The sequence below is a fragment of the Balaenoptera physalus genome (genome assembly GCF_965194825.1).
Source record: "Balaenoptera physalus genome assembly, chromosome: 5".
In the NCBI taxonomy this organism is placed as follows: domain Eukaryota; kingdom Metazoa; phylum Chordata; class Mammalia; order Artiodactyla; family Balaenopteridae; genus Balaenoptera; species Balaenoptera physalus.
In genome coordinates, this window is record NC_138884.1 from 48993028 (window position 1) to 49018439 (window position 25412).

Below are 25412 nucleotides of genomic sequence, written 5' to 3' on the forward strand. Positions count from 1 at the left end.
GATCCCTATTGAAAGTGTTCTGTAATTTTTGGTTAATACTTAATGAATTTAAACACAGCAATTTTTGAGCCTTTACCATGTATGATAGAATCATAAATATGATTTTTTTAATGATTAAAATTATTTAGTAATTGAAACTATTTTTCTAACATCCAGTAGTTCTCTGGGATAGTAAGCACACATGAATCTTCCAACACAAAGTATACCTTTTACCTTATTCATTTTAGCAACAGAAAAATACACTAGGTCAACTCAAATTGATTTCATAATATCTTGAATCAAGAACTGCTCTTACAAAAACAAAAAATAGTAGTTTTTAAATACAAATACATTGAACAATACTAAATTCATTTAACTATGCCATGATTTACTAGAAGAAAATGAGCTGTAAGCCCCAGTGTAAATTTAAAAGAAAAAGGAAAATATAAGCCTATATACCTAATGAATATTACTCTTAAAATATATTGAAATACCAAATTTATAACAAATACTTCAAATTTAGTACTAAATTAACCACAACTGTGTTCAAGTTTCAAAATCTGAACAACAGAAATAAAATTAAACAACAACATAGCAGAACCTCAGGGTTCATTTTTAAAAAGCCACAGCGGAAGAGAATTAATACAAGACTTAAGGACTTGCACTTGCTTATGAGGAAAACAGGGGCAGGAAGAGTATTTGGTGCCAAGTGCACAGACTATGATCCTTTTAAGTACAGGTCGCAAATGGAATCTCAAATGGATCTTAATTGTACTCTTGTCAATCAACTGCTGGTTCTTTATAGTCATAAGCTTTATATATGAGGTAGACTACATCAGTTTAGAAAGAGATTTACACACAACTGATGAAAACAGGAGCTAGGGGAGATTTTTTTTATTCGCTTTTTCAAAGGTTAGCCTGCTGAGTCTTCATAACAGCATCATATTTCAACTGGTTGAACCCGATTGAGAAAATACACATTTCCTCAGCCAGTGCTGGGATGTTCATTTTGAAGTAATACTAAAAACCAAAGAATGATCCCAAGCACATTTAAAGTGAAAAGAAAAAGGAGAAAAGTATTCTAGTTAAAGAGTAGAGAGGCATTACATCCTCATTTCTAAATCAATTTTAATAAAATACATGCTGGCTCTAAAATGCATATTTTAGTCCAAATAATAGGGTTGGATGACAAAAGTCTACATGTCCTTCATATCTTCATAGCATCAACACATTTTACTCTCATAAATATACTCAGCAGAAGCTGACAGTTTTGAAAGCAAAAACAAAGATATCAAATAGAAAGAAAATAATTAAAGTTACAAAGCACAAAATCCACATTAACATATAATTGAGCACAGAAGAAAAAAACCCATACAAGTAAAGACTGACTTCGGTTATTAGATCAGTACCTTTTCCTGGACAAAGCTGGTGTACCCCAAGGAGAGGGGAGAGAAGACTCACTTGTCAGGCAAGGAGGGATCTGCTCTGCACGACTACAGACGACAAAACAGGGCGGTTTAGAAAGGTCAGAACAGGACACCGGGTTGGCAGTTGGTTAGTTTCACAAGAAATACCAGTAAAAGTTTAATAGGGAACATCCTCCCTACTCAGCGGGAACAAGGAACAAGACTACAACACATGCACTGAGGGAAACAGAAAAGCATGCTTAGGGCAGATGCTTATTCATTCATGTTAACACGTAACATATTTGTTAAACAGAGTGCTATAGGCCTTGTTTTTTAAGGAAGCAAACTAAAAATAAGGTACACTAACCAGGATAAGTTAGAAAACAAGGGAAAAGAGGTTGAATCTAAATACACAAATTTTAATGTTAAAAAACATCTTATTCCCTCAACACTACACTCTCCCATGGTTTCTATAAGTTAACGATATATATGCATTTTTATTTTCAAGGCAGGGAAAATTTGAAAACCTTTTTTACATTACCTGTGTTTTCTATCTAAATACTAAGGCCAAAGAAATATTAAGAAACAAAAAACATCTCAGTAGGCATTTCAAAGTAGATAATTTTACAGTTAAGGATATAAAAGCTTTTAGCTCTACCCAATAGAGTTACTTGCTTTATTTATGGGGCTAGTATAGAAACAATTCACTTGTTTTATGAAGTAAAACTATGGTAATGGCTAAAAGTGATAATGCTTGGGGCAAATCAGCAGCACGATCAGCATGATCACTCTCACATTATTTTCAAAGTGAGAGCTTAATTGAAAACACACTTTAAGAACTGAAAATAAGTGATTTAGGTAAAGCAGACTTACGATCTCAGAACCCTGCATTTTCCACATCATAGATTTTATCACGATATGTTATCGTTTATTTATGTGTTTGTATTTAAGGTAAAGGATGGATATAACCAAAGTAGCCTTGTGCTGAGTTGCACCCTCAACGCCTAGCACGATGACTTGGCATGCGATAGGTGTTTGTTAAGTACTTGTTTAATGAAGGAATGAGTAAATTAATCTGATGGACTCTTGAACTGTCAATGTCTCCCAGGGAGATAAATCATTTTTTGAGGATTATAAAATGTTAGGAATGATTATGAATGTTGAGACTATATCATCTGTCTGAAAATACATGTAATCATAACTATGTTCTATTGATAACTAATATCAATAAGTCTGGATGTACCTAATGTTCTTGAGAATAAAGAGGAAAGAGAAAACATAGGAAACACCCCCATGAAAAGTAAACTTCAGGGACTTCCCTGGTGGCGCAGTGGTCAAGAATCTGCCTGCCAATGCAGGGGACATGGGTTTGATCCCTGGTCTGGGAAGATCCCATATGCTGTGGAACAACTAAGCCCATGCGCCACAACTAGTGAGCCTGTGCTCTAGAGCCCACGCGCCACAACTACGAAGCCCGCGCACCCTAGAGTCTGCGCGCCGCAACTACTGAGCCTGCGTGCTGCAACTACTGAAGCCCGTGTGCCTAGGGCCGGTGCTTCACAAGATGAGAAGCCACCACAATGAGAAGCCCACGCACCGCAACGAAGAGTAGCCCCCGCTCGCCGCAACTAGAGAAAGTCCACGCGTAGCAACTGTGACCCAACATGGGGGAAAAAAAAAGAAAAGTAAACTTCATTGAAACTGTTCTAAGTGCATTGAGAGCTTAACTCTAACCTGGTTTTACAAATAACACACAGATGTCCATGCTGAAAAGCTTAACATCAGAGCAATAGTAATATTCACAAATAAAGTGGTAAGTAAATGAGAGAGAAGATTCATTTGTTTTCATTTTCTTTCAGGTTAAATTATAATTTAAGCCTTAATGTTGAAGTCATACATAGTATACCCTTTAATTCAGAGCACAGAGCAGAGCCATACCTGTCAAAAGAATCTGTGGCTACTTTGTAGAGATAAATAAAGAGTTTACTGCAGTGCCGTAGAGTGGGTGACACTGAATCCATCAAGATTACGTCTTCCTCTAAAAGTCTTTGAAATGGCTGTGTATTTGAGGGGAAGACATTCATGGGGCTTATTTTTCTTAGGTCTGAGAAACAGCCAAGAAATCGAACGGCATCTGCCAACTTCTCATACTGAATCTCTGTTTTGAAGAAATGAGAGTTGGCCGGCTCATAGCGCATTGCTGCAGTCAATGTGCAGAACACAGTGTGGAGAAGTTCAAACACTTGATTCTGGTTCACTTTCTCCCAGCCATTCTTGGGTGGTGAGCTCAAAGATCTTTCCATAGCAACAAGCAAGGACGTAATGTACACAAATCCTCCAACTTTCCTAAAAACTGTTCTTGAACGATGGCTTTCTCGAAGGACTGACAGGAGGGCCTACAGGGGACAAAGAAACAACACAAACAAAAACAAACTTATAATTCAAATTAAAGAAAAATAACCGTACATGAATGTCAAAGGGGAATGCCATTCTGTGAACATCTGATATGAGTACTTTTGTCATTTACCGAACAAGCAGTCTTATGAAGCATGCCAAATATTTTGCTAATTAAAAAGTGCCATATTAAAAGCAGAAGATCATTTTAGAAAACACTATCGCATATTGCTTTTGACAGAATAATGGATATATCCAAATCCTGGCTGAAAAGCTTTCCCTATATATTTGATGAATAATGACATCAATGAATTCAGTGATTTTTACAAAGTAATTTTATTAAATAAGTAAAATACATATTCGAGTATAATTTTACACAATCATGAAAACTTACGACTGTGTGTATACAAAATGATTTATTCTAGAAAGGATTAGAGAGATGATCAGGGAAGCCAAGGGCTGAAGTATTCCGATTCATGTAAAATGACCATATCCCGATGCTTTGGAAAGAGCAGTAACTTCAGAGGAGTTATTAGACATTCTCTCTTGCAAAGTGAACTGTGGCTTGAGGGCTGAAAGCATGCTCTTTCCCAGAATAGCTCTTAAGGCCAAACAGGTAAAACAATCTTTTATAACTATCAGTTATCTTCTGAACTGTCATACTTTTAACATAGTTTATTATTAAAAATAACACATTATAAAATTACTTAACATTTTATGGGGCACTTACTATGTATTAGGTACTTCTTTAAGTGCTTTAATACATTAGCTTATTTAATTCTCTCAATAATCCTATGCATTGGACACTATTATTATCCGCACTTTAGAGATGAAAAGTTGAGGCCCCACGTGGTTAAATAATTTGCCAAAGGCTTATACAATGGCAAAGATAGGATTTAAACCCAGGCAGTCTGATTCCCCTATTCATGCACTTAACCATGAAGCTATACTGCCCCAAAGAACAATTCGAAATCTGTTTGCAGATACACAGGCTCTTTTTCCCTGTTTCAGCAACTGAAACACCATGAGAACCTAATTTTGCTTAAGACACAATTTACAATCTTCCCAGTCATTACATTTGAAAAGGCCATTTTATTAAAATATCTCATACATTTCTAATAGTATTTGCAAAAGGGAAAAGCTAAATATTAATATATATAATTACCTTTTTCAAATATACTATTGATACTTTAGAAATTATGAGATTCCACTGTACATACCTATACCTTATTATTTTAAAAGACAGAAAATGTACAATCTGTGTATGTAAATAAAATTTAGAAATAAAGTGTATTCCTTCCATTATTCTGCAAGCAGTAAGTTTCCATTTTGTTTCCGTATCTTCTCAAATTTAATAAACTGTACTTGTAATGTCAACTCCTATTTACAACATGACTTCATAACTTTTTGTTATTTTTAAGCATCTTATAACTTAGCCTGAAGGTTAAATGCAAGGGCTAGAGTTAGAACGCTTGGGTGGAAATTTTGACCCCAACATTAAAAAGCATTTCACTATGGTCAGTTACTTAACCTTTCTGTGCCAGAGTTTCCTCTTATGTAAAATCTAGACAATAATAAGAATTTACTTTACAGGAAATACATGTAAAACCCTTAGCAAAGTGCCTGGCATAAAAACCCATAACCATCATCATCTTCAAAAACACACTGGGGAAAAACTGGACATGTATTATTTTATATATGAGGAAGCACGAGTTAAGAGTCAAAGTAATATGTACAAAATCGTATCGCTGGTCAGAATTATGATAGGGGTCAGAAAAACAGTACTTATTAATCCTTAGTCCAACAGTACTCTATGTTGTGTGCTTCTGGATAAGTTCACCTTCTACTGCCTCAAAACTGGTTACTCTGTTGGCACTGTGACATTATCACAGCACAATCTCAGTATCTGAAAATTTCAAATACCATGAATAACTTAATATCCTGCTTAAATCAATAATTAATGATAATGCAGCAAATGCCAAAGCTACAAGGAGATGTAGATGCTAGATGGTTAATTAGGCAAAATCATCAGCTACATATTAACTCCATTTGCATAAATCTAATGCTTACAATTCAAATTTGTACATTGGCAGAATTATAAAATACTACATATTACAAATTAAACTACATAGGTCTGTGGTTGTCTCAACTGAATGGAGACCGTGAGAAGCAATTCTGAATGAAGCAAAAATGGAAACTGAAACTGTAATCCCAAATCCTCCTCGCTGCCTTCCAACACTACTTCATGCCCTCAAAGCAGTGGAATGCTGGAGCCAGCTCATACCGGTCATGAGAGCCAACAGTTTTATTTTTGGAATTCTGCATACCAGTTGTTAAAAACATAACCATAATTAAAAATTAAGTTCTATAAATTTAAAACTAAATTATTTTAAAAACAAAAGTAATAAATACTCAAAACTCTGTACTTCTTAGTTATTTTCTATATTTTATTATTATTTGTGCCCTTGAGATATTATACAATGGGTACTACTGTACACCTCTTCCCAAGCCACATTCAGTAACACATTAGTTGCCTGAAACAGGTCACAGTGGGAGTACTGACACCATGGAAATCAGTAAATGCAGCAATATCAGGACCCGCTCCTGTCTTCCTCCTGTCTCAGAGCCAGTTATCACCATTTATCAGAACAGCACTGTTTTAAAATTACAGGTCAGTTAATTTCCTCTTGTTGGCTTTATCTACCAATATTTTACAAATCCAATTACAAAGGTACCAAGAAAGGAGGAAAATGTATGTTTAAAAAGTTGGCAACCTTAACAACTTTTGAAAGCTCTTGTTTTTACCCCAACAATCCCCTCAAATATACAAATATTCCTCAATATTGATATGCATGTAGATGTCTTCCTTGTCTAAGAGATAAATTGTGGTCCGATTATTCTTGCTTTTAAGTTAAAATGCACACTCAAAATTGTCATTATGGGAATTCCCTGGCGGTCCAGTGGTTAGGACTCCGTGCTTTCACTGCCAGGGACTGGGTTCAATCCCTGGTCGGGGAACTAAGATCCCACAAGCCATGCAGCCAGGCCAAAAAAAAAAAAAAAAATGTCATTATACTCAAAACAGGATGAAACATACAACAGCATAAAGAAAAACACACAAATTTCTCATTATTGATGAGAAATTAACTGAATAAAGCAAAAGTTTAATAAAAGAAATACCTGATTCTAGAAGGGAGCTATACTTCCTGTCATGTCTGTGGCAGGAACAGGGTGAGGGTCTCAGGAGAGAAAGTCAGAGGGAAAAGAGACAGCTGTCGTCCCCAGGGCCCTTGGAGGCCAGGTTAGAGACATTGGCCTTTCTTCAGTTATTATTTTGACATAATTTTAGACTTGAAGAAAAATTGCAAGAATAGTTCATAATAGTTTTAAGTCATTTAAAAACAGCCACGGATTGTAGTAGCAAAAATCATACCAACACGCTTATCAAACTTACTCTTAGGATGTCAGTCTTCAGCTGCAGTTCTGTTGGTGGGGCTGAGTGCATCAAGCCCAGGAGCGTGCCCATGTCATCATCCCCATTTGGAGAAAGCACCAACTGCTGGGTCATCAGCAGGGCATGCTGCCGACATTGCGGGTACCTTACTATATTATGCGCACATCTTGCGCCTCCAAATTCTCGAAAAATTCCTTGGAGGAAGGAGAAAAAAGAACAATATGGGCTAACTTAAAACATTCTAAGCTGAATGAATTAAAACCTGATCTTTTTGTAGAAAGAGTAACTCAAAAGAATGCACATAAAACCCACCCAGCTATTTCACTTTTTAAATTACAATAGAAAAATCTCCTTTTAAATTTACAATTACAGTACAATACAAAACTGTGGGTTGTCAGCAAAGGCATATACAAATTTTCTGTAGATTTCCTTTATGCAAGAATGCCCTGGGGCTTCCCTGGTAGTGCAGTGGTTAAGAATCTGCAACTAAGCCCACGCGCCACAGCTACTGAAGCCCGTGTGCCTAGAGCCTGTGCTCTGCAACAAGATAAGCCCACACACCTCAACGAAGAGTAGCCCCTGCTCACTGCAACCAGAGAAAAGCCAGAGCGCAGCAACGAAGACCCAACGCAGCCAAAAATAAAATAAATAAATTTGGAAAAAAAAAAAAAAAAGGAGAGAGAGGGAGCAACTGTAAAAAAAAAAAAAAAAGAAAAGAAAAGAAAAAAAGCATGTCCTGGTATGGTCAACATGTCCAACTTCTCCAAATCTAGACTATTCGGAAATGTCATAGGTAGATACCAAAGAGGCCAATATTTTTATGTAGAGGCTTTACTGAACAATATTTGAAATCAGTTTAGTAAAAGGCTTTTAGATGAACAATATCCCAAATAAATGAGGTTTAAACTGAACAAGGCTTCTAAAACAGTAGCAAGAAAACAATGGAATAAGTTATTCTGCAATGAGAAAAATTACAAGGAACCAAACTTTTTTAGTTAGTAGAGCACACAAACAGAAAGAAGACAAACGCTACAACAGAAAGCATTAGTCACTGCACTGTCCCAAAGGCTTTATGTAGATTGATTTATTTAATCCTCACCCCCTACTACACAGATGAACATATGAGACACGCAGAAGTTGAGTAACTTCTCAAGAAGTTGAGTGGCCAAGGTCAGCCATACAGCTAGCAAGCAGCCAGCAGGATTTATGCCTATATAGGCGCGTTCTATAGCCTGTGCTTTTGACCATGAATGATACTATTCTTATGTCAAATACCATCTTTTGAGTATATAAAAAAAAATGGACCAAGTGATCTAAATCATCAATTAGTATTTCCTCCAAAGTAATTGTTCTATCCTTTATGCTTTCAGAGTACCTTGTATATGCCACAATTGTAATAGTTTGTATCAAACAGTCTTAGTATTATTTGCTTATATATTTGGTCCCCCATTAGAATTTGATTTCCTTCTGGCCTGTGTTTCAAAAAATGTTTCCTGAAGGAATAAATGTCAGCATATTTTGTGGAAGTGGCCACTGTTCTATTTAGTGACTTTCTATTTGCTAACTTCATAAGAATTCTATAACCTTGAAGTGAACGTAAGTCATGTGCTTGAGATTTGGCACATGGAAGGCCAGGTTTACTTACTTCCTGGTTGTCAGGTAGTGCCCATTAGACAATCATAATGGCTAATAATTTTTTGAATACTTACTATGAGTGAAATACTATTTTAAGTGCTTGAGATCACACAGCTAATAACACCTTTCTTAACAAGGAAAAGACAGTCAATAAGAAAAGAACTTTGTGAAAATTTCTGGCACGCTGGGAGATGGATTAAGTGACATTTGGTCTTATAGGGTCAACTCTTCAGTGGAATTGTTCAGTCTCTTCCTATGTAACTCTAGATCATGTCACAAAAAGCTAATTTGCCAAATAAATTGTTAGTACATCCTCATTACATTTCTGACTATTTCAGCTAACTAAACTTAGTGGAAATAAGGAGATTATGATACCACAGACAAAATGTTAGTATCATACCCATTAAATTTTATCATACTTATTGTTTGTATTACCTCCTAAATTCATTCAACTCTGTACTGGCATTTACCAAAACTGTACTTAAATAATTACTTATACAATTATGTGTTTACATCTTTCTTCATCAGGTTGTAATTCCTTTGGGGCGAGAATTATCCTTTTTTTTGGGCTGCGTTGGGTCTTTGTTGCTGCGCGCGGGCTTTCTCTAGTTATGGCGAGTGGGGGCTACTCTTCGTTGCGGTGCGCGGGCTTCTCATTGCGGTGGCTTCTCTTGTTGCGGAGCATGTACTCTAGGCGCGTGGGCTTCAGTAGTTGCAGTACGTGGGCTCAGTAGTTGCAGAACGCAGGCCCTAGAGCGCACAGGTTTCAGTAGTTGTGGTGTGTGGGCTCAGTAGTTGCAGTGCGCAGGCTCTAGAGCACAGACTCAGTAGTTGTGGCGCGGGGGTTAGTTGCTCCGTGGCATGTGGGATCTTCCCGGACCAGGGATCATGGGATCTTCCCGGACCAGGGATCGAACCCGTGTCCCCTGCATTGGCAGGCGGATTCTTAACCACTGTACCACCAGGTAAGTCTAAGAATTATCTCTGCATTTTGAACACCTAGCATGGTGTCTAGGACACACGATATATTTTAAATATGTTGCATATTGGGCTCCTCCGCATTCAGGCAAATAGGCATGCATTTGTGTGTTTGCTAGTTCATTTATTTGTTCATTAACTCATTCATTTCTAGCTTGCCATAACACTTAAAATACAATTCAAGTTCCTCAGCATGGCCTAAAAAAGCTCTGTATGATCTGGGCTCAGCCTACTCATCTGAACTCACCTCCTCATCACTTATTCCTTTCAAGTTGTATTGACATTGGTGCCTGGGAGGTTCTTGACACTGGCTAAAATTTTAAGTAATCTTTTTCAAAAGCAAGTGTGATATTTTATAAATACAGTTGGACCGTTTATTAATGACAGGTAGAAAAAGATTGAAGAAAAGTTGAGATTAAAGATAAACAAAAGATTTTCTGAATCCATTTTTACCTGGGAGAGGCAAGTTTTATTCTTTTCAGTATTTCCCTAAGGTTGTAACATTATAATACTCTGACTTGAATTACTAAATAATTAAGAGAATCACCATGTTTTGGAAAATATTTAAATAAGCAAAGTTATTTGATGAAGAGTCTGCACTATATAAGTAAAAAAACAGAAAAAGAATACTTCAAACACAAGGCATACAATAAAATATAAGAATATATTTTGAAGTAATAATAATGTTATATATTTTGTCATTCATAAACTTAGGAAGGTCAAAAGTATTGCATTTCTAGAGATACGATGGTGCCATCACTGAATCAATAGTTTTTCCTCTAAGTGACAGGAGCATTTCAGAAGCAAGAATCATTACAGAAGACAAACCAGAGGTAATATCCTCCCAAAGCATTTGCTAGAAAATTTTCTAATTACCTGCATTTGTGTTTGATCCTTGAAGAAGCACTGTCAAGGTCTCCATGACCAACAAAGCCAGGTGTTTTTGGTCTTCAAATGAACTATTATTTCTTGAGTCCCCTAGGAAAAAAGAATTAAAGGTCCAAATCACAGAAGTTATAAGCTTATTTTTTTCTGGATTTAGGATTTTTTAAATAATTTAAAAAATAATTCCTATCACTTTTACCATCAACACAACTTACATAATACAGCCTTTAAAAATGATACACATGTCTACCAGCTACCAAAAGTGAAGTTAAAATCAATGTTTATAGATTTCATTTTGGTGTGGATAGAAAGCTAGAGCTACCTAACAAATATTAAAAAGGAAAATGCCAATCAAAGTAAAATGTATCCTTCTCACAGGTGCTTTCCTAATCAAGGAGGTCAACGGAAGAATGCTAGATTTTAATGCACCAAAGAGAATGAAAAGTTTATGAATAGCGCTGTCTATTCAACTTGCATTAATTCATTCAACACGTTTAATACTAAGTGGCAGATACTACTATGCTTTAAACAGATTTATCAGAAAGGACGAAAAACCTCAAATTTAAGGTTAATGATGATAATTCATATGTGTATACATAATATCACTAAAGAGATGTATTTATTTGCTCTCTATAATTAAAAAAAACGTTTCAAGGCACCTAAACATCCCAACTGTTTCTAAAAGCTTTTTTTATTCCCTCTTAGAAACAAAGTAGTAGACATTGGTCACGTGGATCATAAATGTTTTCCTCAGTTTTTACCTTAAATTCTCTTCCACCACAACATATTTCTGTCCCCCCCAACCCCCTGCCTTTCCCCAATTCCCTAATAGAGGTTGAATGAACAAGTTAACTTGTGGGAAACATTCACAAGGATCTCATAATAATGCACATTACTAAGTAATTCAAATCAATAAAAAAATGACAGGCAAAACGTGAACAAAACACCCTGCTCAAACCCCTTTGTCAAATAAAAATAAAATTATGGAAAGTGCTTTACCTTGTTCATTTAGTGCCTGAGTTGGATCCTTCAAGAGGGCAGCATATTTGTGCAAAAGGTTTACCATGACCTCCAGAAGGCCCACCTCCCTGAACACGTCTTTAAATATGTAGTCGTGTCGTGTAAACTTAAGAAGTGTTTTCATTGCAATAATGCTACAGTGGTAAGAAGAGCTAGATTTTAAGAGGATGCTAACACTAATAAGTTCTTTACAAGGGATATAATTTAAGCTAAAAACGACGAACTCCAGCATCTCGAAGTATTTGTTTTGTACTTCTGGGAGTTTAGAAATCTTTTCTGCAAACTGTGACAGTGTGTGCTGTGACTCTAGGATGAAATAATTGGCATTGTCAGCCATGTAAATATTTGTGATGGCATCAAGAATGATGTGGGCAAGGAAGTTGGTTTTTGCTTTTAAAAATGCATTCTGAAGAACTGCAAAGGCCTGGATGTTTCTCACACTGTGACCTAAAATAGAAAACAAGAACACAAAAGTCAGTGCTTTGTGATATTTTCATCGTGGCAAACAAGTCTATTTATTTATTTATTTTTAAAATATGGAATTTAATAAATTTATTTATTTTTATTTATTTATTTTTGGCTGCGTTGGGTCTTTGTTGCTACATGCAGGCTTTCTCTAGTTGTGGCAAGTGGGGGCTACTCTTCATTGCGGTGTGCTGGCTTCTCACTGCGGTGGCTTCTCTTGTTGCGGAGCAAGGGCTCTAGGCACGTGGGCTTCAGTAGTTGTGGCACATGGGCTCAGCAGTTGTGGCTCACGGGCTCTAGAGCGCAGGCTCAGTAGTTGTGGCGCGTGAGCTTAGTTGCTCTGTGGCATGTGGGATCTTCCTGGACCAGGGCTTGAACCCCTGTCCCCTGCATTGGCAGGCAGATTCTTTTTTTTTTTTCTTTTTTTTTTTTTGGTAAGCAAAATAATATCTTTATTTTTTTTAATTTAATTTAATTTTTTAACATCTTTATTGGAGTATAATAGCTTTACAATGATGTGTTAGTCTCTGCTTTATAACAACGTGAATCAGTTATACATATACATATGTCCCCATATCTCTTCCCTCTTGCATCTCCCTCCCTCCCACCCTCCCTATCCCACCGCTCTAGGTGGTCACAAAGCACCAAGCTGATCTCCCTGGCAGGTAGATTCTTAACCACTGTGCCACCAGGGAAGTCCCAAAACAAGTCTATTTAAACAGATTATGAATTGTAACATCTATCAACTATTTACTAAGAATACATCCTGTTTTCACAAAAGGTCTTCTTTGTCTTCAACAGGTTCAGTCATTTAATTAAAAATAAATAACACTACTTAAGCTTTTAATGCAGCATTATGAATATTCTGATTCCAGAATAGTATATATTGAAACATCAGACTGTTTTAGAAAACATAAAGCAAATTATATAGGTCTAGGCTTCAGAGTTTGGAAATGTGCAGGAGTGTCATTTTTATTATCTGTAAGGTTGACCTTGACTATAAGAACAGTTACCTCTCAATGTGAAAAGGCTTTCAGGCTGAAGAGATAACAGGCATAAGAACAGCAAAAATGGCAGCAGGAAAACAGGAGGGGAAAATAATTCTCTAAGTTCCAGTTTTACATTTTTAATGATAACATTAGAACTTTCATGAAATTTTAATTCGGAAATTTATTTTGTTTTCAAGCTCAAGTGTAATTTGTTTACATACATATTTGTTAAAGCAATTTATGGCCAGCTACTAGCTATATTTATAAATATCTGATTTTCAAACACACCAACTGGAAAAAACAAAAATCTGTATATAATAGCTCTTGTGAGGAAAATTAGTGACAATCATTATAAAGAAATTAACATAGGAAATATGTGAGGCAAATGAAAACAAGCGTTTGTCTGTAAAAACTGTCCCCAGGTTCACAACCATTAGGAATATAGAGCATTTGCAATAGTGACCAAACAGTTAACACAGAGCCTTACAGAATCAGCTGCATTTTAGAAAGAGGATAAACACAGAATGAGGAAAAATATAAAATGGGTTAGAAAGACTGCTCAGAAATTCTGGTTTGGACATTATCTGTATAATGCAAAGATTTTTTGAAAATCTTCAGTTTATATGTGACTTTAACTTTCTGTTTGTTTATAACATACAATCTTATTCCATGTGTGCCAAATGTCAAATCCTTACTTCCAGTTCCTTATTAATGTGATGCTTGCTCTTTTTGAGTACATCTTTACTTTTTATTACCTGCAGGTAGTCAAAAACCAAGCTTTGATAGACTGATGAACATACAAATGTACAAGTCTGACTACGTGTGACTAATAAGGTTAAAGAATAACTCTAATCAATATTTTGCATCTTTGGGCTATATGACAATATCAATTCTCACCATAAAGAAAGGAGTTAGAAAGAGCTGAACTTAGGGTAATGTGGGAAAATTTAGATTTTTCCGAGTTTAATTTTCATGATCTGGTTTTAAGTGATGTCACTGACAAAAGATAAGGCATATTAACCACCAACCCCCAAGAGCTGAACCGAACACAATGTGTAAAAATACACACAATTAAAAGTCAAATGTAAAATGTGGTAATCCTTGCTTATAAAGATAACAGTAGAAATGCAGTGGTCAGAGGAATTTTGGCTCTTTGTAATTTCTTTTTACTTACAGTAATGAATCTGCCCTGATTCATTACTTACTCCTTAATCCCCCTTGCTATCCAATTCATCTAGGGGCCATTAGCAAGGAGTTAAAGTAGGTTGATCAGAGTAAATGACCACGGAACATCAAGACTAACTGGTCTCCAAGACCAGCTTCAAGAGCACAGCATTTTAACCAACGGAATAACCAATCAGTCTTATACTAACATGTAAAATTCAATCATTCCTGTGACTAATCCAGAAACAGATTTTGTAATATTATTTCCAAATTTAGTACACCTTATATACAATGAAACTAAACAGAATCTAATAATTTGGCTTTCTATCAGGAAAAACGATCTAAAGGAATGTCAGAACTCTAATTCCAAAATTAGTGGCACACACATTTGAAGTGTTGACGGTATCAGGAGTAATTATTCAGGGCTGTCATAGCCATTAAATTCCTACAATATTTAATTGGGAAGGGAGCATAATTAAATCTAAAAGATAATTAAAAGATTGCTCTATATGAGACAGGAATATCCCCTAAATATTGACACATAAATGCTCTAATATTTTAACTAAACAGATGGATCCTGTATAAGTTTCAAAATTTGCATTAACTGACTAAAATCTGTTTAGCACACAAATAACTAAAATAAGAGTAAAGTAAGGAAATCATTCTAACAGATGACAATCACCATCTCATTACTCTCAAGTCTATATAAGCAGGAACAAAAGAAACGAATTATTCTAAGGTTTAGAAGAATAAGTGTATATACAACAAAGAATAGAGCTTTCCTATTTTCAGAATCTAATGTAAAAGTGAACGCTTGAAAAAAGAGCCTACGTGACACAAGCATGAGCAAAATGTAAAATGAAGAATAAAGGTCTAAATAAAGAAATGCAAGCGTTCATTCAGTAAACAGACACTGAATATTGTTTTTCAGATTCCAAGTCACCAGAGTTAGATTCCATACAACACTGCAGAGGATGGCTCTGAGGAGAAGAGACGAATAGAAAGGTGAACAGTTACAAAGACACCTCTGGTGATCCAGGTGAGTGATCTGCACAGCCTCAACTAAGGTAGTGGCAGTAGGGCTGTTACCAGAAGGGAGGAAATTAATAAATGTTTAGGAAGTATAAGACAGAAAGTAACGAATGAATTACACATGTGAGTGACCAATCAGAATGACAGCTGGCTATAGACAATCCTCAGGGTTATATATACTCCCGCAAGCCAGCTGAACATCAGCCCTGGCCACATTCGCATCCAATACAAAGTGAAGAGATAAAAAGCTCTCAAAAGTAAACCCATGATGAACAATGCAAGGCACTTTGGTTACTAGCGTGAACAAAAATACGAGAAAGGAAAAAATACATTATCCTTTTATATTGGTTAATGTGTTACGAGAATTAATGTGTTACAAGACAATGTTTGTAAAGGTGAAGCCACAGAAGAGTTCTGAAAAAGACAGGTATGGTCTTTTTTTATGAAGAGATATATTCTCTATTAAATATGTATTAAAAGCACTCGCTGTGTTTAGGGAACAAATTTGGAAGCTATGGAGAGCTATGAATTACAGAGTACAACCTTGCAAAGATGTTTCTAGCACAGTTAAGGTAAAAAACCACCATGGAGTCGTTATTAAACAGAAGGACTGCTACATTTTTCTTTAATTTCCTTCTTTAGAAAAATCTATCTGCTGGTGAGGATACAAAGTTTTATAAAAAGCTTTTGCTATATAATATAGAAACAGGAGTCATTTTCAAGCTTTAACATACACACACAGATACATTTACCAGCTTCACTAATAACTCAGTCTACTTTTTCTTTTAAATTTTATATTTCTATACTGTTTCACTTGACCTAAAATCAGCAGTAAAAATAAGGTAGGTAAACTGTTTCTATGTACAGAGCAATATAAGGCAGATATATTTATGTTTTCCCTTTTAAATGTAATTATCAATGAATGGGTAAAAATTCCTTGGTAACAGGAATTTTCTTTTCATAGATAATGAAAGGGAAACCAGTGAAGTCAAAGAAAATATTCCCCAGAGTACCCCTAAGAAATAACTGACAAAAAGTATGATAGTGTCAAATATATCAGAATATACACAGCTCCAACTTATAAATAGTCCAGACCAAAGAGTTAAAATCTGTAAAGGACTATCATTGCCTCATTCTATCAATGTTAAATAAGCATGGCCTCATCACAGCTGGATTTCCTCATCTCCATTCCTGTGCAATAGTCCATTATCTCTTCTATAAACTACAACAAGTAATCCAAAATGAAATTAAAAAAAACAATTTTATTCACAACAGTATCAAAAAGAATAAAATATTTAAGAATAAATTTAACAAAAGAACTGGAAGTTCTATACAATGGACACTATAAAACATTGCTGAGAGAAAATACTAGGACCCAAATAAGGGATAGTTGTATGCTCATGAATTGAAGGACTCAATACTGTTAAGCTGTCAAGTCTCTCCAAACTGATCTACAGATTCAATGTACTCCCAATGAATATCTCAGCAGGCTTTTTTTTTTGTTTTCAATAATTGACAAATTATTAAATTCATATGGAAGTTCAAAGGACCTAGAATAGCCAAAATAATTTTGAAAAGGAAGAACAAAATTGGACAACTTAAATGACTCTATTTCAAGACTTTAAAGATATAGCAATCAAGACCATACAGTATTGGCTTAAGGACAGACACATTAATGGAGCAGAACTGAGAAAGAGTTCCAGATGTATCGTTATATAATCTTTTTCAATAAAGAGTCCTAGCACGTGTGCATATCCGTATCGGGAAAACAAACAAACAAACCTTACTTCCTACCATATACAAAAATTAACTTGAAAGGTATCATAGACCTTAGTGTAAGAGTTAAAATATGAAACTCCTAGAAGAAATCAGGAGAGCTCAGTGAATTTGGGTTAAGATTTCTTCAGTATGAGGCAAAACCCACAAAATATTTTAAAAGTGATAAATTTGGACTTCATCAAAATTAAAAACCTGTGATCATCAAAGATACTACCAAGAAAAGGCACATCAAGACTAAGAGAACATACTTACAAAATGTATGTATCTTATAAAGGACTTATCCAGAATATCTGAAGAACTCTTAAAATTCCAATAAAACAAACAATCCTATCAAACATTAGACACAGAGATCTGAACCAAAGTAGAGACACAGACAGCAAATAAGAACACAAAAAGATGCTTGAAATATTTTAGAAAAGGCAAATTATAAAAAAGAATAAGATACTATTACATACTTGAATATCTAAAATTAAGACTAATAACACCAAGTGTTTCTGAGGATGTAAAGCAAACTTTCATACATAGCTGATGTGAATGCAAAATGGGACAGCCACTTTAGAAAATAGTTTGGCAGTTTCTCATAAAGTTAAACATACATCTACCATATGAATCAGAAATTCCACTGCTTGGTATCACCCCAAAGAAATGAAAACATATGTCCACACAAAGACTTGTTTTATACGAAAGTTTCTGGTACATTGATTCATGACAGTTAAATAAACACCATCAACTGTTGAATGGATAAACAAATTGCAGGATATCTAAACAATGAAATACTATCCAGCATTAAAAAGGAACTTCAGATATATGCAATAACATGGATAAATGTTGAAAATGAACAAAGCCAGATACAAGAAACTACATAATTTATGAGTCTAGTTTATGAAATTCTAGAAAGGGCAAAACCAAAGCAGATCGGTGGTTACCAGGGCAAGGGGATAATGAGGGGGGCACTGAATACAAAAAGGAACAAGGAAACTTTTAGAAGGATGGGAATATTCCATATCATGATTATGGTGGTGAGAGCACAACCACATGTATTTACCTAAACTCAGCAAACTCAACACTTAAAATGGATACATTTTAATATATACAAATTATACCTCAATACTGCTGACAAAAAATAAAACACATTCCATATTCCCTTTATGTGGAATAGAACTATCTACTTTAGCCTGTATAATAACTCTACAAAGTAGGTCATGGGAAAGAGATAATTTTAAGTTATAAATGAAACTCAAAATGACCTAGCTTGACCCATTCATTTTATAGAATATTACATCAATGTTTCTGAAGAAGAAATTGATATCTAGAAAGGTTAGGTCACTCATGGTTACCTGAATTCTGACTCTTAGGGTAACATCCTTTCTAGCTAACCTTGTTTTCATAAACATGCCACTGAATTCTCAAAATAACCCCCAGAGGTGCTAGGTTATGTACATATCATCCCTGTTATGGATGAGGCAAAATCAGGCAGACATATGAGGAAGGTTAATTTAGATGCATTAATTTTCTCATTATAGTAGTGTAATTACAAAATTATACTACTGTAACTAAATATTACATCAGTGTTACAAGCAGACTGAGTAACCAAATGAAACAATGAAATCTAAAATAGGATGTATATTGCTGAGCTATTTTTAGTTTGAACTCATAGAAAGAGTTAATTGTAGAATACTCAAGCTAGAGTCTACAAATTAGAAGAGTTAATTTAATATTGTTCCTTAATATTAAATAAAATGAAGCCTTGAACTGCTCAGTAAGATATTCCCAGATTTTGCTTATTTAAAAAGTTCTGTATAACCTATACACTGAGGGTACATCTTATGGAAGTAAGTTTGACAACTTCAATCTAAGTTGTGACTTTTCAATATAATTTTCTCCAGTAAATTAAATTTAGGATATTCTAGTATATCTATTTATTCTCACTGACTTAAAAATTTATAACTGCTAGCTTCTATGTCATAAAATACATAGATAACGTACTGTGAAATTTAAATAACCAGACATTCTGATATTTTTTGGCTAGTTAAATTTTACATGCAAATATCATAATTGTATTGAATACTTAGTATGTAACAATAATGTGAAAGGAACTATTAGAGGCCTGTGGGTTCAGATTCTTTCAGAATGGTTATTATGCATTTAAAAAATGAAAATAAACAATAAAACTAGCTTGCACTCTTACATAATTGTTATTAATTATACAATAAATTTTCTTAGTAAAAGATCACTAGATGAAGAACCAAAGTTAGGAAATCTGAACTATAAAATTTATTCTCTGACCCAAAAATATGTAATGTAACTTCTCTGTACATAGGTTTGCTTAAATAAAATATAAGCATGTACCCCTGTGTTTTCTATATACCTCTTATATAGAGACAGGTATAGAGATCAGAGTGTGAATCAAGTTCCATCCACATAAACTGGAAATGTGTGGAGTGTCAACATTCGACAGAGGCATGTTTGGATTATTAAACTGTTTGAATATTAAAATGAAATACTAAAATATAAATCTTACTGCTTTTTAAACTATTTTTATATTATTTTCAAGTATTTGATCTGCTAAAGACTGTCACTCAAGAAATTATACCATAGAAAGCACCAACTTTAATGAAAAACAGCATATTACCTTTCTATAAATAACATAAATAAAAAGCAATCAAAATCTGACTAATTCATTCTTTCTCTATTTCTCTGAGTGGCTCAGAATGGGGGCAAAAAAAAAAAGACTCACCTTTGCCTGCAGGCTGAGGTACTGCAAATCCAGGCAATAAAAAAGGTGCCCCTGTGGTAATACCAGCTGGTTTTAGTTCACTGACACCATATGTTGTTAGGGAAGTTATCAGATTAACCAGATCTTTCAAGGCATCTTTGGATTCTGCCTCTTTTGCTTGTTCCAATCTAGGAAAAGTATGATTTAGCAAATATGTTTTCTCTTGTGTTGTATTTTCAAATTTAATACAGAAAGAAAATTTCAATTTTATATGCAATACATAAATGTATAGAGTACTACAAGAAGTTTCTTCTTACATTTTTTTCCTATATGACAACATACTATTTTTATAAATCTACAAATTTTATTATAAGATACGATGGTGCATTTGAAAGAAATTATACCAATAGTCAGGACACCTGATAAATGCTGATTTTGCCACTAACAGTATTATTTTAGGTAGATCACTAATCTTTGGTATAGAAAGTCTCTATAATATAAAAGGATTAGATTAAATATCGCTTAAGTTCCTTAAGGCTCTAAGGTTATAAAAGTTTCACTGTTTATAACCAAAAACCTTATCAACCATTTCTTTCCTAAGATATTTTCTCTGTTAATTTTTTTTTAACATCTTTACTGGAGTATAATTGCTTTTCTCTGTTAATTTTAAAAAGTGAATTCCTTGGGAAGATTTGTAAGACTTTATCTGTATTTCATTAATTAATTCAAATACTCGCATTACAGTACATTTAAATAAACTTCTGAGAGTCTCTAACAATTTTTGAAAACAGTCTTAATTCCTTTAAAGTTGTCTTTTTTTAATGTGAAAAGTTTTGTTTTAATAATATTTTCATACCATACACAGAATGTTGTAACCTGTTTTTTTCATTAACTAGTGTTATGCACATGCCTCTCCGTGTTAGTATAAACTCGCAATAGATATGCTTTTAATGGCTATAGAGAGCCAACTGTAGATTTGGGGAGTGGAGGGTGGGACAGCTAGTAGATACCAGAATTCAGGAGCACTAACATGCATAAAACTTTGTGTGCCTTAGAATTATATCTTTAGGATCAATAAACATAAGTGAAATTATTTTGTCAAAGAGTGTCAACATTTTTAAGGCTCTTGAATTCTCAAAGGACTGCATCAATTAGTAATGTGAATTAGTTATTTCATAAACTTTCATATGTCCTAGTTTGGAAATTAGGATATATATGCAAGATTATATTCTTGGGGGTTGCCTAGTATTAAGTAATGGCAATGAGGTCAAACTGGTGTTAGAAATAAAAAGTTTAGAAAATAGTGCTGGTTTACAGTAGATCAAATAATTTAAAAATAATTAATGGCCCAGGAACAAGTAGCAAGACAGGAGTATCTTCTTCCTAATAAACTTGTAACCAGCCATTTTCCCAGTATATACATGGAACATTTGGGATGAAAAAGGAGGCTAGTGAAACATTTTTAGACTGACATTTGTTTTATATATACATTTGTAATGTCTCATTCAGTCTACAAAATTATTCTTATTATTAACTACATTAATAATAACACTGGAGGTACTGATAAGGAAAATCAAAAATATAATTAAGCAAGAAGAATTTACACTTCAGGAAGATGTTAATTAGTTCAAACTCTTCTCCCTCAGCTACTAAAGATGAGCAGATTTCTTCTTCACATCTAACCATTGACTCCATGTTTGCAGCCTACATTTTCCAAATTAACTGTAAATTCATTCTTTGAACTCTCTTGACAGAACAGGAATAAAAAGAAGTGATTAAAGCTAAGAGGATAAAGTATACATTAAAAAAGTGATTGGTTGATTTCTTCTTCCCTATAACCCCAAACTACATTGTTTCCTTCGATGAAAAGACTGAGTAGAAATTTAAAATATATTCTTAAATTATGGGGTTTTACCTAAGCAAGAGATCACAAAGGAAACTGTATCCTTGCCATATCCGAAAATCATCCAAAAGAGTTTGGGAAACATCACTGGAATCTTTGAGGAAACAAGAAAGCCCAGCAAACATTTCAACAATTTCTAGGGGAGACAGGTCATCTGATTGCTGCATATTCTGAACACACGTAGATAAACATTCTTTTTCTGTAAAAATAAAGAATTGAATAAGTATATATATGTATAATTTGTCAACTGCTTAAGAAAATTTCCTTCATTCTTAACTGGTGTTTAATGAAACATTAAATTTTAGTGTATCTATAAAATATTGTAAGACAAATGTTACACATTCTAAAAGCAAATGTAAGATTCAAATTGATTGAGGAAGCTCTGCCTCTAAGTAGTAAACAAAGGGTAATACAGGAAATGTTAAAAATTAGTTGACATTTATTACAGTTTTTACATCATATTTAGATGTTTTACTATTCAACAAAATGACTGCCTGCTGCCATATGATATTTTTGATCTTTATCAATATAGTAAAAAGTAGAAAAAATAAAAAAACTATCTTCTAAGTTTAAGAAGAAAAATCTACTAATTAGTTAAAAGTTCTAATTAGAGTGAATATAGACTACTGACATACAGAAATACTTAAGGAAATAAAATTTTAAAAATTATGTTTGTAGTATATCTTTACTAGTTTAAAACACAGTTATACCCCATAATGACTTTTGGGATTGGAGGTGTTTCAAAGAAGACATTCCCTCTCTTACCTTTAATGAAATTTATTTGTCTTAAGAAACCCAGTGTCACGTAACAAAAACTAACAAGACTTAACATAAGAACGGAGGTAAGAAACACTGAATGACTCACTGACCTCAGGTAAGTGAACAGTTGTACTAAAAATTATTTTGAAAGATTCTTCAGTTTATGTGTATCTATATCTGTATCTATATATATATAGATATATATACACACATCTATATATATATATATATACGTAAATGGACTATTTGAGACGCTACAACTGTCTCCTATTTCTCCTAATTAGACATTTTAAGGGATAGCTGACATATTTATATATGAGTTAAAACAGAATGGACAATTTCTCCTCAGTGCTGATAAAGAATCTACCTAATTTTATTTATGCTGCATTGGACAGATTGTCTACTTATGAAATATCTTCAGAAAGACTTTAACTATAGCTTCTCAAAAACACTCTTTCTATTCAGCAAAAAAGGAGGGAAGAATAGGCTATGACATAGAACTTACATTATATTACAATTGATCATTTACATAACAAAGCAGTTATTTTAACTCTTGTAGATATCCATCATTTGGAACATGAGAATTTCTTACACCTGAAATGCCTCACAAACAAAAAATAAATTTTTTTCTCCTGGCAAACATACTTTTAATTTAAAATAGAATCTTTGGAGAACTGAGAGATAAAAACAAATTTCCCATCATATGAGGAGAGAAAAGTGGAGGAAATTCAGAGCACCTAAAATGAATACATTATGAGATATTCACCGTGAATATACTTCACCACATTGACACTGAGACCATGACGGGATATGGTCATAAGGACTTCCCCGGCACTCTTCCTCCAAGGCAGGTTATAGGGAGGGCACCAAGAGGTTATTGCACTGAATAAAAGCTGGAGGTCGTCTTTTTGAGCCAGCTCCTCGGCCGGAGAAACAAAACTGCAGAGTTTCACTAAGATCTAAAGAACAAACAAAATATGTACATAAATAAATGAATGGTTGGGGAAAGGGAGGAGCTAGAAAAGGACTAGATCTGATTATTAAAAACTCTGAAAGTTCAGGGTTAGTCCTGAGCGATATCATTAAAGCCACAATGATGAGTGCTCTAACTTAGGCAACATTAAAAAAGACACCCACAATTTAGAAGTGTGTTATGGTTAAGACAGTTAATCACCTCTACTTTTATCAGCTTATTTTTTTTTTAAAAATGTTCTATGTTTACCATCCTCTCTTTACCGTGGTATTTTTTTTTTTTTTTTGCATTGTTTCACCCTACCATGAAACGGAATAAATCAAAGGTTAACTTTCAAGATCAGCATTCTAGTTTTCTATTGATAATTTGGTTCCTTAATTCTTAGTTTGTCATAGGTGAAATGTAATTTTCTTCTCTAAAAGGAACAGTTTTACGGAGACAAGAAAGTAAAAATAGGTTTTTAAAAGTAAAAGTATTCTCAAATTGTTCCAACTTCTATACAAGTAGAAGGGGATATTAGAACTAAAAAATCATCTTAATTCAGAAGTATCAGTTAGGTCTAGTTGCCAAAAATCTTCTAAAGCATGATTCAACACTTCTTAAACCCTGGAATAAGAACTTATTCCTTACCTATGGTTTGCAAAATACACACTGCACAAGTGTTTACAGCCCTAAGGGCCTGCTACTTGGGGGATGCAGCTATGGTTTCTGCCCTCAATGGACCTTTTACTTCTAATCTCGATTTGGTGTCAGAAAAAGTTAATTTTTCTTCTCTGTGCTAAATTTTCTCATCTAAATATTTTTTAAACTTTATAAAATAAATAAAATAAAATTGGAGTATTTTAATACTTGTGGGGAAACTACTAAACAGAAAAATGTATTTGAAGTATCATGTTTTGTCCGAGAAAGCTAGGTCTTCCTTTTCCTATTTCCTTCAATGCAAAATTTTACTTAAATACAAGAATTTCTAATTCATAGCTGCCAAATATCAGGGAAAAAAATTAAGAATTCAGAGAAGCAAAATATTTATAAAATCTGTAAGTACAGGCAATCCCCCCCACCAAAAAAATGTCTGGAGACACTGTTGGATACCGAATTTCCATTCATACATGTAACATGTGTATCTTTTTCCGTATGTGTTAAATGCAACAAAAAAGATATATGAAAAAAAGATAATCAATTGCAGCAAAAAAAGAAAAAAAAAAAGCTCAGAAGAGTGTATTGTTGATTATACTTTTTGTTGGTTTTCACACTACCCTTATGTGATTAGAGGGACAGATGTCATTTCTCTAATCTATAACATAAAAACAAACCTGAAAATAAAATACTTTTTTCCAAATCAAATCTTTGTTCTCAAAAATAAGCTGGATTTAATTCCTTGATGTTGACTCTTAAGATAACTAGTTCTTAATCTTCAAAGGCAAAAGGATTCTTAAAATAATCTAGTATAATCCTTTCATTTTACAGAAGAGAAAACTGAAGAGTCTACTCATTCCTCTTCGGCCCCTACACTAACCACTTCTATTTGTAGGGACTCTGTTATAAAGTTCAGCCAACTGTGGCAGAGCAGTAATTGGCCACATCAATGCAAATGCAAAAAAAAAAGCCTACATGAAGCAGTACCAACTGCTAAGGTCCCAGGAAACCATCTGTCACAAAATATAAACATAGGGATTTCATCTATCATAAACACTATGTGTTCTGAAAACATTTAATAAGTTGTGTCCAGTGTTTTTCTAGACAAAATGATGAAAACAATGTCCAGCCTGCAATGAGGAACTAAAAAAGGTAAGTGATGCACTAAAGGAGTACTGGACTAGGTGGTGGGAGAGCTGCACTCTAATCACTGCCACGCACCTGCTGTGGCTCGGTTTCCATAAC

The 25412-nt window shown here is 34.2% G+C and overlaps 1 protein-coding gene across 11 annotated transcripts in view; it reads right to left on the minus strand.

Moving 5' to 3' along the window:
- Positions 1-25412, minus strand: part of WDFY3 (WD repeat and FYVE domain containing 3) — a 270532-nt gene that overhangs the window by 119947 nt on the left and 125173 nt on the right. For 10 of the 11 annotated variants that reach the window (XR_014264054.1, XM_082463207.1, XM_082463215.1 and 7 more), the window contains 8 exons: positions 23325-23517; positions 21812-21998; positions 19918-20084; positions 11731-12198; positions 10723-10824; positions 7234-7427; positions 3324-3781; positions 1389-1472 (listed from right to left, as the gene is read on the minus strand). Coding sequence is in view for 10 of the 11 variants with exons in the window: in XM_082463207.1 (XP_082319333.1) it covers positions 1389-1472; positions 3324-3781; positions 7234-7427; positions 10723-10824; positions 11731-12198; positions 19918-20084; positions 21812-21998; positions 23325-23517 (1853 nt within the window). In the remaining variant the exon portion in view is untranslated. The remainder of the gene's footprint in view (positions 1-1388; positions 1473-3323; positions 3782-7233; positions 7428-10722; positions 10825-11730; positions 12199-19917; positions 20085-21811; positions 21999-23324; positions 23518-25412) is intronic. The other variant, XM_082463212.1, reaches the window with a different exon arrangement.